This window comes from Platichthys flesus, chromosome 13 (assembly GCF_949316205.1).
Source record: "Platichthys flesus chromosome 13, fPlaFle2.1, whole genome shotgun sequence".
NCBI classification, from domain to species: domain Eukaryota; kingdom Metazoa; phylum Chordata; class Actinopteri; order Pleuronectiformes; family Pleuronectidae; genus Platichthys; species Platichthys flesus.
In genome coordinates this window covers 18,794,780-18,811,341 of record NC_084957.1, presented here as the reverse complement: position 1 = coordinate 18,811,341, position 16,562 = coordinate 18,794,780, and the positions used below count along the sequence as shown (strand labels likewise).

At 41.1% G+C, this 16,562-nt stretch overlaps 2 protein-coding genes across 4 annotated transcripts in view; both read right to left on the bottom strand.

The window, feature by feature from the left end:
* Positions 1-1,323: 1,323 nt before the first annotated feature.
* cwc22 (CWC22 spliceosome associated protein homolog) lies at positions 1,324-11,420 on the bottom strand. Its single transcript, XM_062402836.1, has 20 exons — positions 11,304-11,420; positions 10,170-10,226; positions 9,850-10,073; positions 9,365-9,621; positions 8,629-8,883; positions 8,336-8,464; positions 7,996-8,164; positions 7,703-7,756; positions 7,476-7,611; positions 7,089-7,295; positions 6,946-7,008; positions 6,760-6,855; positions 6,349-6,430; positions 5,836-5,896; positions 3,835-3,912; positions 3,285-3,437; positions 3,025-3,152; positions 2,818-2,919; positions 2,346-2,518; positions 1,324-2,056 (listed from the first exon to the last, which is right to left on the bottom strand). Exons 2-20 carry the CDS (start codon positions 10,222-10,224, stop codon positions 1,572-1,574), a joined length of 2,907 nt encoding a protein of 968 aa, XP_062258820.1. The 5' UTR covers positions 10,225-10,226; positions 11,304-11,420; the 3' UTR covers positions 1,324-1,571.
* Positions 11,421-12,316: 896 nt separating this feature from the next.
* itprid2 (ITPR interacting domain containing 2) overlaps positions 12,317-16,562 on the bottom strand; it is a 32,244-nt gene continuing 27,998 nt past the window's right edge. For all 3 annotated transcript variants that reach the window (XM_062402389.1, XM_062402390.1, XM_062402391.1), the window contains 6 exons: positions 16,307-16,366; positions 15,883-16,007; positions 15,666-15,762; positions 15,297-15,362; positions 14,877-15,185; positions 12,317-14,768 (listed from right to left, as the gene is read on the bottom strand). In XM_062402389.1, the coding sequence (XP_062258373.1) occupies positions 14,661-14,768; positions 14,877-15,185; positions 15,297-15,362; positions 15,666-15,762; positions 15,883-16,007; positions 16,307-16,366 (765 nt within the window). In that variant the 3' untranslated portion in view covers positions 12,317-14,660. The remainder of the gene's footprint in view (positions 14,769-14,876; positions 15,186-15,296; positions 15,363-15,665; positions 15,763-15,882; positions 16,008-16,306; positions 16,367-16,562) is intronic.

The window sequence follows — 16,562 nt, the reverse complement described above, 5'->3', positions numbered from 1 at the left end:
AACTTATACTTGTAGTTCATGAACTAGTGTTGTATTAACTAATTTTAATGAAGTTAAGAGCCAGAGGTCTTCTTCCATCTATGGTACCAGAGGTTCTTCTGGTCGACACTGTGAACTGGTTCTGTTGGTTTCACTGCTGTTTCTAGATATGAACTCACATCTGCTTTAATACTAAAGGTTATGCTACTGAAGCTTCATGTGCTGAAACAGGACAAATGTGTGTCAGTGTGTGAGGGAGAGTTTCATCTCAAGGATATTTTGAACAGCTGCTTCCATCTGTTCAGGAGCCCAATGTCCAAAGGAAATTATGTTTTTATAAATCAATCCTGAGGAAAACATTAACATCTTGACCACGACGAGGAAAACTTTATAATAGATGTCAAGATATTTGAAACCCATAAATAACGTCTTAATGATTATTAAAGCTATTATTAGCGCTTTTGATCAGTAGAAGTATTAGTGGAAACAGAATATTAGCTGGCAACTATTTGGATGACTGATAAATAGGTCAAGCTTTCATCGGACACGGTCTCAGGTTTTCATTCTTTTATGTTATGTATGAAAATAAATGGAATAAAACATACATTTTGCCTCTAGTGGTTGGCAAACTGAATTAAGATTCGTTTATTTATACCAAACACATGCACAGAGCAGTGAGCAGCCATGTACAGTGCCCAGGGATCAGATGTTGGGGGAGTAAGGTGCCTTGCTCAGGGGCACTAGACAGGGTTGGGAGACTCTTGGATTTTTGGACAGATCAATCCAGGTTCGTCTTTTGTTGTCTCTCCGTGGAGTCGAACCAGAGACGAACCAGAGACCTTTTCTGCCCATAGTCCAAGTTTCTACCACTAGACCACCGCATGCTTCTCACTTTTGCTTGTGTTTGCCATTTTTTGTATTCTTTGAATGTTTTGTTTATTTTCAGTACAGTAAATGATGTCTCTACCTTGATATAGTTCAATTAAAGGTTGAATAAATGAATGAATCCAGTTTTTAGGGTTTGGGGTTATCAACACAGTTAATTTTCAGTTTACTGTTGTTTCATTAGCCAAACTATTTAATGTTTTATCATGACAGTAATCATTAGCTGCATATTATTAGTATTCATAAAACAAAGGTGGTTATATTTCACTGGAGTGAAGAGAAGTGACATAAGCAGGAGCAGCATCTATAAGTAGAGGAGGAGGCAGAGGTGAAGTTTGTATGAATCATATCTCACTAGAATATAAATATAAACTCAAACTCTCTGCCTGCTTTTACAACATTCACCAATATTATTGTTCCACTTCTTGGGATAAAAAAGAACAAACAGAAGTCACAAGATTAAAAAACATCTAAAGCAACTTTAATGTTTTTTTCCTTATTTCATCAACAACAAAAATTAACAATAGAAAATACAGACTGACAGAAAGACGGGTAGTGAAATGTAGAGAGAGAGATGGTACCGGAAACTTAAACAGCAGAGGAGATAGGAGAGGTCGAAGGAGAGAGGAACGACAGGGGGAAAAGATTCACTTGTCTGTCAGTTATCAGTCCATCACTGCTGCTTCAGGATGGAGGGATGAAGAGTTCTATCTCCTCCTCCTCTCCTCTCTCTCTCTGTTCTTGTCCCTGTTCTCTTTATTCCTCTCTCGCTCCCTCTCCCTCTTCTCCTCGGGCTCTCTCTCCCTCCCTCTTTCCCTCTCTCTCTCCCTATCCCTCCCTCTGTCTCCCTCTCGCTCCCTTTCACCATCTCTTTGCCTGCCTTGAAAGTCCATTTTCCGACTTCTGTCCTCTTCTTTTCGCTGCGGCTCCTCTTCCTCTGGTCTTTCGTCTCGTCTGCTCTGGTGTGTGCCCTCACGTGCACGCTCGTGTTCCTCCATCTCACGTGCACGGCCTTTCCCGTGCTTCATTGCCTGCTTCTCATCGTTACTGTCATCCTCAGCTATCTTGTGTCTGCTTTGCTTCTTGTCAGAGCTTTTGTCCTTCTTTTTCTTCTTGTCCTTCTCTTTCTTTTTCTTCTGCTCAATTGGTTCATTTCTCTTCTTCTTCTTCTTCCTGTGTTTGGCATCTGAGTCTGGAGAAGAAAAGGAATAAATAATAACTGTTAATCTGTCACTCTCTGACTTTCCTGTCCATTTCTCTGTAACCAGGGTTTCTTCAGATTCACTAAATTAAATTTAAGAGCATTTTAATATCACTCAAAAAACAACAAAAGTATGAAATACTAGGAAAATTATTATAAGATCTACCTTCAGAACTTTTTCAAACACATTTTGGATAAGCACAGGATTTTATTACCCAGAATTCCTTAGCGTCTTGCACACCAGGACACAATGAAATACAGAAAAAAAATACAGACGTACCTGAGCTGCTGCTGCTGGAGGAGGAGTCTGAATCGCTGGAGGAGTCTGATGAGGAGGAGTCAGATGAGGAGGAAGAGGATGAGGAGGAGGAGTCAGAGTCTGAGGATTCCACTTCCTGTCTCTGTGTCATGATTATCTTTGGAGCGTTCTTCAGGTGTTCCCTCAACTCGTCCCTGAGAGAGAGAGAGAGAGAATTATGTAAATATAAACTGAGACGATACAGTGATGTTGATCAATGACTGTAACTGTAGACTTAAATTATAGCACAATAGAGACATGAACTCTGCAGTTTAGAAACCCTGTCACCTTACACCAGCGTTCAAAGCTCTTTGTGGATAAATTAGAGAAAATCTCTCTAACGAGTTTCAGAAACCTGACTAATGCACATGGAATCAAATATTAAAACTATCATCTTTGTGTCCATATACTTTTGGCACAATTGTTCAACACTGTGTGTGTTTGTGTCTCTTACGTGAGTCCTCCCAGTCCGATGGAGGTGAAGAAGTTTATGGCGAAGCGAGTGTTCCTGGGATTATCACGAGGAAACAGACCTTCAAAGAAAGGCTGCAGAGTCCTGGAACACACAGACGTTACAAATTAACACAATTTCGTTTTGTTTGTTTAATTCTTCATAACCAACGGGAAACCCTCTGCAATCATCATGTGAGTGCGTTCGTACTGGTCTTTGAGCCTTTGGTTGAGTCTGGGGAGGCCCATGTAGGCACAGAGCTCCTGGAAAAGGATCTTCACAAAGATCCTGCTGGACGAAGTCGTGGTTTCCTCACTCATCCTGACACACTCCAACACCTGGAGAGAGACATCCGCCGGACACAGCAGAGAGAGAGAATAAGAAAATTCAACTAGAGAGAAAAATGTGTTTTAACCGTAGATTGGTTAGACTCTATTGAATTTAATGTGAGTAAGTGTGTGTACGCTTACACTCCAGGGAACAGAGTCTGTGTAGAGCAGGTGAGCGAACAGTCGGGCCACGTTCCTTAATTTGTTGGTCTCCAGTCGATGAATCGTGTCATACTGCTCCGCAAAAATACCCTCAAAACTTTCCATGTACTCTTTCTTTAGCAGACAGAACCTCTGCAAACACACACACAAACAAACACAGAGAAAGTGTTATTTTTACATTTTGCTTAACATCAACATCGGAACTTGACAGTAAGTTTTTGAAAATTTCAAAAATAAAACTCTTTTGCAGACTTTACATAGAAACAGACAAATTGTGTTTCAGCAGAATTTCTAAAATGTAAATACAAATTACGGAAAGCACCACAAACTAAGACTCTGACTATGTTACCACAATATCCGGACATATAAAACAAAAACTATCTGACAGATACTAGAAGTGCAAAGAGAGAAAACGTGCTTTAAAAATAGGGTGAACAGACCCTTGGAAATGCCCCTCAGATTAATGTATGAGAATACCAGCAGAGGTGAGTGTGATTGGTGTGTGAGTGTGTGTGTTTGTGTGCCTCACCCCGGCCAGCAGACCAAAGAACTTCTCATAGGTCCTCTGTTGAGCGCAGCAGTCCAGGATCATGTTACACAACTCTTTCTGTTAACACACACACAAACATCTTATTAATACAGAGGGTTATACATTTCTACTTGTCACAAATGTAAGTCAGTGTGGATCTTAACCACGATCTTAGATCGTGGTTAAGGTTTGAAGTTACTGTTATGACTTCAAATTTTGGTCCAGATTGTGCAGTAAGAACCTAAAACTAAACAAACACACTTTATATTTGTGCAGCTGTCGGTTTCTGTTGCCACCTTCCTCCTCTTTCACCTCTTCTCGATTCATATTTTTTGGCAGACAAGGTCTTTGTCGTCATTCTTTTTGTTATGATTAGTGAACATGAGATACTTCAGAAAAGTGTTGTCATTTGTGCAAGTGCGGCTGTTCAGTACGTCTGAGAGAAAAATATGTTCAAAGGCAACCATCTTAAAAGGTTGTGTGTGTGTGTGTGTGTTGGTTATCCAGCTGTTATGCTGAGTGATTCAGTCCTGATGCTGATGAAACTATGTCTGGCAAGGTCATCACCTCTGACCTAACACACATTCTCACACCACTTTCACATGAATCTTTAGAGAAGGAAGAGGTGTACATCGTGTGACTGACCCACAAGTTATTGAAGTTGGGAGATTTTCATCCTCATTGCTAATAGACCGAAAATAAAAGTGTTTTTGCTCCACTTTCAAAGACGGTGAATGATTTACAGCATTTCAATACCACGAAGAACAAGAAGAGGGAAGGCGACTACTTTAACAAGTAAACAGTAACAAGCTTAGTGATGAGTTTAAACCGTTTAAGAAAAACAAACTGCATTGTTATTAGTTTTAAATTCTTACAGCAGTAACACAGTTACTTCAAAACACGCTGAGCTTAATTTACTGACTACATCGCTCCTCCCCCTATCTCTCTCTCTTTTCCAACAATCTCTCCTCCCCTCCCCATTTTTCCCGCTCACCCCAACCGGTCGAGGCAGATGATTGCCCACGTCTGGTTCTAGTGGTTTCTTCCAGTTAATGAGGGAGTTTTTTCTCTCCACAGTCACCAAAGTGCTGCTCATTGTGGGTACTGTTGAGTTTGTCTAAAAACTTAAATAACTTGACCCTCTATGGAAAGAGCCTTGAGATAATGTATATTATGATTTGGCACCAAAAAAATTTAATTGAATTATTTTAAGGGGTTTTGGGCTACATAACATTACTGTTCACGTCATGTCCTAGATACTAGTGAATGTTAGCAGCTCCATCCTGCTCCTAATTGGTCTCCTGAGTCACTGAGCTGGCACAGACACGCGTAAGAGCCTCTGTTTGAAAAGGCTGTTGAAATTTCGTCAAAAAACGAATCGAAAGACACAAAATGGCCATAAAGACTTAAAATCAAAACTACAATTACTTGATGACCTTGATGTCCATCGTCTCTGGGGAGGGTGAGAGGCCTTTTATGAGACTGTGCTACGGGGCCCATCTTGTCCGAACTTGTCTGAGTTTTGACTGACTCTAGAAACACAGAGCTGATTGTCCTCTGACACATGATGTTTCTCAAAGCTTTTTTTCTCCACAGGCTCACACACAGCTGACCTGCAACTGTCAGCGTGGGAAACCAGCTATTATTGTAACATAACCTGACCTTAAGACCACATGAACACACACACACAAACTTGAGCTATGAACAAGCAACAAACACACACAACCCACAGCAGCATGTTCACACTGATCTGGAAATAACCTTTTTCTAATGCTAATCTTTATCACCTCAAACTAAAATAAATCTGGAAAAATCTTAATTTGGGTATCAGCGCCACCTTCTGATCAGAAATGTGTTTGGATGACACAGAGATGTGCTATTAAGGAATAACTTGGTAAGTACCTTACATGTAGATATATATTATTCTAACAACACAATCATTCATGTGATTGTATCAGTGTGTGTGTGTGTGTGTGTTTGTGTGTGTGTATGTACACTCACCGTCTGGCTATCAGGAAAGTCCATCTTGATCAGTTTGTGGGCACACTCCTCAAAGTCCAAACTACAGAAACAACCAGTCAGTCAGTTACTTTGAAATCCCTTCAATTAAAGCATGGTAAGTAGGCCACTCACACATAGACACATATTTAAATATTAGTCCAAGTTCATCAAATTTAGCAGGAGCTGTAAATAACTGCAAACACCCTCAGAGACAACTGAGTCACTGATCACTGTGTAATTTCAAGTGTGTTAGTGTGTGTGCGCATGTCTATTCATATTTATGAGGGCCCATTTTGGTTCAATACCATCATTATGAGGACATTTTGAGTGGTCCTCACAAATTCAATGTGCTGTTGGAGGGTAAAGACTTTGTTTTAGGGTTAGGCTCAGAATTAGTTAGGGTAAGGCATTTTAGTTGTGATGGTTAAGGTTATGGTAAAGGACTAGGGAATGCATTACATCAATTAGTGTCCTCACAACTAGAGGCGTGAATGTGTGTGTGCACGTCTGTACCTGGACTGTATAGCGAGGTAGATGGTTCTTCTGAAAGCAACCAGGTTGACTTCAGTCTTATCGAAGATGGTGACCTTCTCATCTGAGACAAACAGAGACAGAGAAGACGATGGAAGATGTTGTTTGGCATTTTGTGTATCATGTAAAAAATATTAGATGATTATTATGACAATATATCACAAATATGTAATATCACAAAATTAAAGTGATGCAACTACGGTAGCATTTTTTTGTTCCTGCCTTGTACACTTTAACCCTTCAAACACCTCAGGTCAAGCAACACAGACTTAATGTATAACATTTAAAACCCAGATGACATCACAAAAACATCAGTGTTTACATTACACAGCTTTGGCAGAGACGACATTGTGCATCTGTTTTTATAAGCTGAGAAGTAAAAACCTGTCTAACCTTCTCCAACTTCCTCATTCTCTTCTTCCTCATCTTCATCTTCGTCGCTGCCGTCTCCCTCCTCTCCTGAATCGCTGCTGCCCTCGTCCAGGATGTCTGTAAGGAGGAGGTTGCGGCGGATTGGTTAAGATTGTGAAGGCGATGACAGCTTATTGGGCAAAGTGCAATGTTTAAGCAAGTTCTGACCTCTTTTGATGGTTTTGTATTTCTCCTCATTCTCCAGGAAGTCCGGGTCCAGCTTGAACACATCTGAGTGAACACAAACACACATGTTAGGATTAACATGTATACACTTATTTGTGAAGATGGTTGTAGTCTCCAGCGCTTACTGATGATTTCCTCCAGGTTGTACTCATCGTCCAGTGGCAGCATGTGGGTGAACTGGTCGTCCTCCTCCACCAAGTCCAGGCCATCTGGGATCACTGGGTGATCTTTGAAACCGTCCTTCCTGATTGCAAACATCACCTCAATCATGTACTGAACCCTCTTATCGATGGCCGACTCGTGGAGGACGTTCCTGAGACGCTCAAATATGGCTGAAAAAAAGAGAAAAACAATTTTATTTGATTTTTTTCCTGATCAATTGTGCCAACTTGCGATATATGTAGAATTTTTTTGCCTCTTAAATAGAAAACTGATTGGTAGAAATAAAGATACCACTATAACAAAGAAAAAAGTAGAAGATCCTCCAGTTTAATGTTGTAGCTGCTGTTTACCATTGATTCCTCTGGGGGAGACCTCGGTCAGTTTAAGTCCACATTCTTTCAGGAAGGAGATGGTGACCTCGACGCTGTCGTCTGTCGGACGCTCCAACAGCAGAGTGAGCATCTCCAGACACAAAACCTCATGGGCCTGAGGGCGAGACAGAGAGAGAGAAAGGTAAAAACACTTCATAAGAGCTGCGCATCAACACTCAGACCGTCCATCAATGTTGGGAACTTACCACATTCTGGTTGATGAGGTGAGCCACAAACTTTGAGGCTGTCAGGCACTGAAGCTGGAAAACAAAACAGACGGATGTTAATACATCACTGATACTAATGCGACTACTTTTGTAACCTTCAGTCATAATACATCTTAAGATGAAGACATGTCAGAGGTTAAAAATAATTGGAAGCATGTATCGCCTCAACTGTGAATTTTACATTTTGAGCATGAATCCATTAATATTGTGTATTATCTCCAGGAGGTTCATTCTCGACAGTCACAGAGTTGAACGTGCACTCAGACATGTACCTTGATGTTGCGGCGGTAGCTCCTCCTGAAAGCTAAGATGAGACGCTTGAGGATCAGCTCTCCAATCTGAGGGAACTTGGAGTTGATAATGGCAACGACAGCGGCGTAAACATGGGTGAAGGTGGGAGACGCTGCCTGAGCCTGCAGGATCGAGCGAGCCAAGAGACCCCTGTGGGGAGGGGGGAGTCAGTCAGACAAAACATGGCCTCCATTGTGTAACATAAAATATAACAATTTATAAAAAATTAACCCTCAAATGTTACTGATGTTATATTAGTGATTCTTCTATTTGATTATTGAGTGTAGACATGCCGTTGTTTATGAGTATGTGATTATTCACCTCCCCCTGATGATGTTCTCCTGTAGCAGCTCCTGGATGATGTTGACAATGTTTGACACGTTGACTTTGTTGATCAACCCGTTGATGGACTTCTTTAGAGCCTCCCAGCTCATCCTCTGATAGGCCAGGCTGCACAGGAGGCGGGGCATCAGTGACAACACAAATTATAAATATCCGATTACATTAAGATTAAGTCTAGACTGTGGTAGCACATCTCAGATCAAGCATCAGAACAGAGTCGATCCGAGCTGAGCAGAATGAGTTCGGTAAAAATGAAACAAACTCGCTCGTACCTGCTCTTGTCAGTGATTTGCTGCTGCATCATACGCAGCTTGGCGGGGGGAATGTAAGCGCCACCGGTCCTCGTCAGGATTGGGTCAATCTCCTCCTTCTTCTTTTTGACCGGCGGCTCATTTGCCGCCAACGGCTCCTTGTCAGTCGGAGAATCAGCAGAGCGGCCACGCCTCCTGTGATCCGACTCTGCATCTCGATTGGGCCCCCGTTGAAAACGCCCGTTCCTGTCATCACGACGATCATCATAGCGATCTCTGCGTGGAACCGAAGGGGACAAGGATAATAGCAGATAAAATATTTTGAAAACACGTGTTACTACTTTCAAAATCATGATTCACTTAGGCAACCGTATTTTGCGTGAAAGGTAAAACTGAATCATCATCAAGCCCTACTCATAATTATCTCGTAGTGTTTGTCTTCTTCGAAATGAAATGTTTCATATCAGTGTTGTTAATTACACTCTGACACTCGGCCTGTGTCAGTTTTATTTTACGTTAATTTAATATTCATTATGTTTTGTATTCATGCATTTACACGTTTGATGTTGAATTGAGTGTGTATTTTTTTTTTTATAAATATATATGGACAAGTATGTGTAGGGTTTTTATTGAGAAAGGGGTTTTTATGAGCCAGTTTCACTACAACATTATGAGATATTTATCCACTAAATCACAAAATGATTAGAAGCCAATCGCCAGCTATGAGGCTCGGTGTGTGTGTGTATGTGTGTGTTACCTAGCATAGCGTCCTCTGTCGTAGCGCTCCCGGTCTCTCTCCCTCTCTCTGGACCTGGATCTGTCTCGTCCCCTGGAACCAGATCTGTCTCTTCCTCTGGACCTTGACCTGGATCTGTCTCTGGACCTTGACCTGGATCTGGATCTGTCTCTTTCTCTGGACCTTGACCTGGATCTGTCTCGTTCTCTGGATTTGGACCTGGATCCGTGGGATCTAGATCTGGATCGATCTTGTTCTTTGGACCTGGATCTGGATCTCTGAAACAAACAAACAAACAAAACGAGTGTGAGTAATATGTCTCTCGATATTCCTGTTAAAATGATCTGGATCAATCTGAATGCAGGAAGAATTGGACATGTCACTCTGTAAATCAAGAACAATTTTGTACCCAGAGTAAAAATACACTTCAAAACGTCACAGTTGTTGGTAGTAACCAGTGCATTTAAATACATAAAATTACAGTAATAACCTTAGTCTGAACTTACTTTGATCTGGGCCACGCTGCTCCTGAGCCTCCTCAGCGCCCCATTATGTTGATCATCTTCATCACTGCTGGTGCTGTCGTCTGAGCTGCTGGAGGCCGGGCTCCCAGAGCGGCTGCGGCCTGCAGGACTGGCCTGCGGGGAGGGCCCGTCTTTGGGGCTCCTCTCCACCAAGTCGGCCTGTTGGGGCTTCACTGCTGCTGGACTGGACTCATCTTCTGAAGATCCTGAAGACAAGACATGAAGATGAATCTTAAAACTACACCTACTAAGTAGTACTTATACTGCAATAACAAAAATTAATGACAGCAGGTTTTACTCACCACTGTGTTCCTGCTGTGCAGGACTGGGACTTTGACTTTTGCCTGGAGAGTCCATACCTTAAATACACACACGGTCTCATTATGACAGAAAGGCATAATAGTCACTTAGGGCTGCAGAGAAGGACTATTTCCATTAGAAGTTTCCAGATTAATTAATTGAACCATAACAGAAAAATATACTCACAAAAAAAAAGTTGACATTACAATCTATTGAATTATCTACTTCGTTTTCCATCATTGGATAACAACAGCAACCATTCAAACTTGTGGAGCAGGAAACTTCTTTTACAAAGTGATTCAATTGAATGGTAATTAAAAAGGTACATTATTGTGGATCTGCTAATTTCATCCCTACACCCATCATATGTCAAATCATACATAAAGAGAAACATGATTCTGATGATAATAAAATGGAGTCATCTTCTACACTCTACAAAATCTGAGATATCTTTAAAAAAAAAATCTAATTGACCATTAATCCTATGAAAACCTGAATTTGAGTTGTACGTTGTAAGTCTGTGTCTCAGTATTTCGATATCTTACCATGTCTGTGATCGTGACGATCATTTAAAATAAACAACATACTAACATTTATTAAAGCAGAACATCATCCAAATGAAATGCTTGAAATTCATCTGCTATCTGTCGTTCAAATGAGAATCTGCTCTGTTTAAACTCTGGTTGTTTAACATTTTCACGGTGTTGGTCTGAACCTCATCTCAGAAACGGTAATATGATACGTCTACAAATATTATACAGACGATCTAAGCTCTTGTTTCAAACTTTAAAAGACAGTTTTTGTTTCACTGTAGCAAACCTCCAGCAACACGTATCACAACATTAAGAAACCGGAAGCGGCTCCTACGGGTACATTTTTAATTAAGAAGTTATCTTAGAGAAGTTAGGTAGGTAATAATATGACTTGAGAGAACAAAACCATTTCCACAAATCGACAAACGTCTCAGTCGCATCGCCATGTGTGTTTGGATGTTGTAGTTAGCTAACCTGCTAATGCTACATAGACTCTGCCCAGTTAAAGTGTTCAAAAGCAGGAAGTGAAAGACATCAACCGTGTTTTTCATCGATAATATAGTACTGCTACATTCAGTTTTTTACGTTTTAATCTTCTCTTACCGTTTTGTTCCCGGACTTTTTGTCCCTACGTCAAATCAGAGTATTTTTAGTGGCGGCGATATCCCGAGAAATGCTGCCGGGTCAGGTGCAGCTTCCGGATTTCACAATAAAAGTTTGAAAGGTGATCTCGTTCGCTACCGCTCTCTAGCGGTGATGATAATAACCCTAGATATATATCTATGATGATAACTACCTCCTCACTCCCGAGCTTCTTTATGATCCGCTTGTTTATCAGTTGCGGAGAGAAAAACATATGATGTTATTTCATCATATATATACAAGCAGTGCCCCACAGGAACTATCTTCAGAGAAAATAAGAAGAGATGGTCGAAGTAGGGGTGCCTCAAAAAGCCCTGATCCAAAAAAGCATTCATGACATGATTGCTTTGGCATTAAATGCAGACATACAGACAGAAACAGCCTCGATTTGCCGAGACACTATGGAGAAAACAGATTACACCTGTTCTAAAGATGTTCTGTCAGTTTCTGTATTGATTCAATTTTTTTAAAGCATGTCATGGTCTTGCAGCAGCGTGTCTAGGGTACTTTGGGTCATCTTTATTCACTCTTTATTTTATTTCTCCTTATGTTTTTTCTAGTTTTTGTCTTATTTTGACCTACTTTATCCACTTTCTTAGTTTTAATCATATTTTCTCCTACATTTTAACCTTTTTATATGCGTATATGTGAGATCATTTTCATTTTTCACATTTTGTATTTTATTATCTGCTTGTTGGTCAGCTGTATAGTTTTTAAGATGGCATGAACCATTAGTTACTGAGCTCTAGTACTGCAGCGCTTGCAAGGGAATTGATCTCTGATTACTATCTCCGACTTTGAGCTCAGGTTTAGGTTGGAAAGTGCTGCAAAACCAAGTAGTGTTTTACCATTACACACACACACACACAAACACACACGCACACGCACACACACACGCACACGCACGCACGCACGCACGCACGCACGCACGCACGCACACACGCACACACAGGAGGTAAGCACTAGCACACATCTTTACTGAAAATAAATACATCTTTATTATTCTTATCTCTACAGAGTGATCCCTCCCTGCATCCCACAGACAATACATCAGTACAAAATACACATTATTATTAATAGACATCAATAGAAAGAGGCATCAATGGAAAGTAATCAACACCAACAGTGAGATAGTAAAGTGTAATTAGACGTGTGTGATGATTGATCAGTGGAAAAAAAGACAGAAGTAAAAAGCATGAAGAGCTCACAGTGAGTGTTTGTCCAGCAGAGCAGTTTGTGATCAGAGAAATAAAAGTTTTTTTTACAAACACAAAGTCAATCAACGATGAAGAGAATCGATGATCAAAGGTCCAGTAAATAACGATCTGGAGAGTTCACATGATTGAAAGTTCACAATAAGGTGGTGACACCTACAACACCTGCTAAATAAGGACTCCATTTTGTTGGTAAGTCGAACTTTGAGTCTGATTCTCTTTCTATTGCTCCCAAAGATCAAGAACGAATGTCAAAGTACACAAAGTTCAGCTATCAGTAGATCATATCAAAACATCTAATGTGAGTCTTGGTGGAATTTTTCGCAACTATTACAAAGATTTAAAAAAAGGCACATGGGGTGTGTTTGCCCTGATTGACTAGTCTTACAGCAAATCCCGCTCAGCCATGGAGGTTGCTGAGAGCTTGTTTCACCTCAGCTAGGAAGATTTTTTTGACCTTCGGTAACTGATAATAATAAACTTTGAGTAAACACGAAGACAATACACAGAAAACAGATGTTCATGAGTGGTTATCAATTAATCAGCGATCAATCAATTCTGTGGATTCTGTGTGAAGAGACAGAAAATCAGTTTCTCCTGATAAAAAACGTCAAGTTTAAGATTAACTTGTGTTAAAGGTGCAGGTAGACAGTTTGTGCTGCGGGATGTCTGATCACATCTGAAATGTTCGCAGTGAATTCTTGGTCATTTATTCACAATATCTGAGGAATCAGATTATAGTGTATGTTCATATTATTGCACAGATTTGTCATCAGAAGCCTGAAGCTAAAATGCTAGCACCGCTAAAGTTTGGGCTATACTTGCCGGCTCACTAAGCCCCTCCCCCAACCTGTCAGTACATCATCATCACCACTGTTACCATGACAACTTACCAAAACCTGCTGCAACCAAAGAGCAACCTTTGACCTCTGAGCCTGACCTCTACAGGACCTCACACACTAACCTCATAACTTGCTCATCAACAGCCAATGAGAGTTAACGGAACAGCCAGAAATATCCTCAAAGACTGGAAATGGGGGTAAATTCCTAGCCTAGGTCCATCAAGACAGAATAACCCAAGCTCCAATCAAAAACAGTATGCATCAGGACTTTTAGTTTCAAAAACCTAAACTCCATTTAAAATGTTGAAAAAGTTACCATGACAAAGATATGTGGGATTCTATGATCTAATCTGCCAGGGACACCATGGAAATGAACAGAATCAGCTGTGAAGGAGGCCAGAGGAAGATAAGCACTGATGACTTTGACGACAATGATGATGATGAGGATGGGGATGATGAGAAAATGTTGACAGCTGCAGCATCATAATCTTTGAGTGATATACCTTAAATCCCTTTTAAACCCTTGATAAGCTGAAATGTGCATGGAATGAGTAACTTTAGGGTATAAAAGAGTTTGAACCTCAGCAGACTCTTTAAAAAAAAAATTCTCTCTTACTTGAAGACAGATTTAGAGACGATTCTTGCATTTAAAGTATTTCTCAGGGAGGGTGATTTCCTGTGTGCAACATATTTACATACTTACTACTAGCTTCTTGCTATATTTAGTAGGAAAACAGAAATATCAGAACATAAATTCTGTTAATATCCTGATCCAATCTCCGACTGTGATGATGAACTCAATCAGGACGCAGGTTAGTGGTGGTGGAGATGGTTGCAGTACTGTCAGCAGTACTCGCAGTTGTAGTTATACTATTAGTGGTTGTAGTTCTAAACCTGGCATTTGATCATATCAGGATAGAGAAAGTAAACAGGGTGGTGGGCAAAATAAAAAAACAAATGAATGATGGCTCACAGGGAAATGTATGCTGGAGGACGCTGTGTGAACAGGCTGGTCCAGATTGGCGTTCCCAGAATGCATCAGACCACTTTCGTCAAACCAACTGAGGCACTGGAAGCCGGGGCGGGTCACGAGTGAGGTGGGTTCATCATCAGTGTTACAGACATACAGTGTTAGAGACACATAGTGTTCCACACAGACAGTGTTACTCAGCTATACAGTGATACAGACAGACAGTGGTGCTGCTCAGACTGTGGCTACTAAGGCTGAAGGTCAACGTGGCGGTGCTCTCCTGTCGCCATGGCTACAGGTGGTGTTGTCTGGACGGCAGGGGCGATTGCCGTGGCGACACGGCAGACAGCAACTCGCTGTAGATCTCCCGTCGGACCTCCTGCGCCACACTCTCTCGAATCTGGAAAAAGCATTATGTTAAATTGTGTTTGAAAATAAAAATAAAATTGATACATGTAAGTGTCTCTGGAAATGTCACCAAACATGTATCAGTAAATCAGACAGTTACCTCTCTGATGAGCTGCTGCAGGTTCTCCACTCTGACTGCTCCTGCTGAGCCATCCTCTGGTGCTTCTCCAACTCCCTCTCCTCCTCCTGCAATCTTTCCCTCCTCTTCCTCCGCTTCTCGTGTGTTGGGTCGAGGAGGAAGGACAGGGGTTATGTTGATGGATGCCCGGTAAACACCTTGGCTCTGTTCCTGGTCTCTTCCTCCTCGGCCTGGACTGGACGATCGGGAGGAGGGATTGGTGGTAGGGGTGTGGCCGTCATAGCTGAGCTCTGATTGGAGGTAAAGCTGCTCTCTGAGGAGATCTGACACCTGGGGGGGATAGTAAAGGTTGTACATTAAGGGTGAAAAAAACTTTATCTGAAAAATATTATTAGCTTTATATTACTAATGTGAAAGTGTGTGTGCGGATTGTACACTGACCGGATCCATGGCTCTAAGCACGGAGGCGGTGGACAGACTGTCAAAGCTGTTGTCTCTATGGAGACCCTGAGGGGAAGAGATTTTGCAGTTGAAAAAATCCACAGTGTAATTTTGTTATCATGACAACAAGTTTTAAACCTCACAATTTTCACTGGGTAGTATTAAAAACGAGTTGGAGTCCGATTTGGTGATGATGCAGAGTTGGATATATCACAGTATCATCTGCGTCAAAGTGGAGTTTGCATTGGAAACCATTGGATGGAGAAAGTTGTATATATAGCTGTATGTTGTGCGTATATACTCTTTAATGAAGTTTGTATTGTATTCACTATGCGTTGTGTATTTTGTATATATAAATATATACTGTACCCTTTGTTGTGTCAGTCTGTCTTCCAGCTGTTGTTCCAACTCCTGCAGTTCCTCTCTGACTGCTGATCTTAGAGACTGAAGCTGCTCTACCTCCAACCTACACACACGCACACACAAACACACACACAAAGTTTGCTCTGTACCATATTCTCACATATACATTACACAGTTAAAGTTCAGTTAACTGTGAAACAACTAGTTAGTTGTTGTGAGTCACCTGTCAGAAGGGCTCAGGTGTTTGAAGACCGGAGCTTGCTGTCGCATGATTGACTGCTCCAGATCCATCATCTGACTGCGGAACAAGTTCAGACTCCGCCTCTTCTGCTGAAACTCTGTCAAAGACTGAAAAAAAAAGAGAAGGCGGGGATAAAGTGAAACTGAGTTTATTGATAACGACGACAGCAACGGCCTGTTGCCTACAGGATGGAAACAGTCTAACATTGTGTAAATGTTATGCAAAGCAACACTGTCTATTTATTATATAACTATGAAAACAGAATGGTGGCATGTATGTTAATATGGAGCCCATGGTCCTGACATTTGATTCAGTTTCGTCAGTCCAAATTTAACTAATGCATTAACAGCATACATGAAAACCAGAGGAGTGCAACTGATGTAGATTACTGGGGTGTTGACAGTACCTGCTGGCTGCGTAGAGATGTTGTGTGATCACTGAAAGCGTCTGGAGTGTGGGCTCGGTTCTACATGAAGAGGACAGTGATGTCACAGAAGGAAGTTGAACACAACAAGATGACAAATGAACAAGCAGGAGTACTCAGCTCAGACCATAATTAAAAGTAAATGCCAACGTTAAATAGGTTTTTCTCAAAGATAGTTTCTTTCATTTTACGTAGTCCTTTTCTGTTTAGTTTTAATTAGTTATTCAATGCGATAAGA

Excerpts from the sequence above, each read along its gene's own strand:
- cwc22 (XM_062402836.1), bottom strand. The coding sequence starts at position 10,224 with ATGGACTCTCCAGGCAAAAGTCAAAGTCCCAGTCCTGCACAGCAGGAA. Across the intron at positions 3,438-3,834 it reads TCTTTGGTCTGCTGGCCGGG|AGGTTCTGTCTGCTAAAGAA; the intron begins GTGAGGCACACA and ends GTGTGTTTGCAG. Across the intron at positions 3,153-3,284 it reads CAGACTCTGTTCCCTGGAGT|GTGTTGGAGTGTGTCAGGAT; the intron begins GTAAGCGTACAC and ends GTCTCTCTCCAG.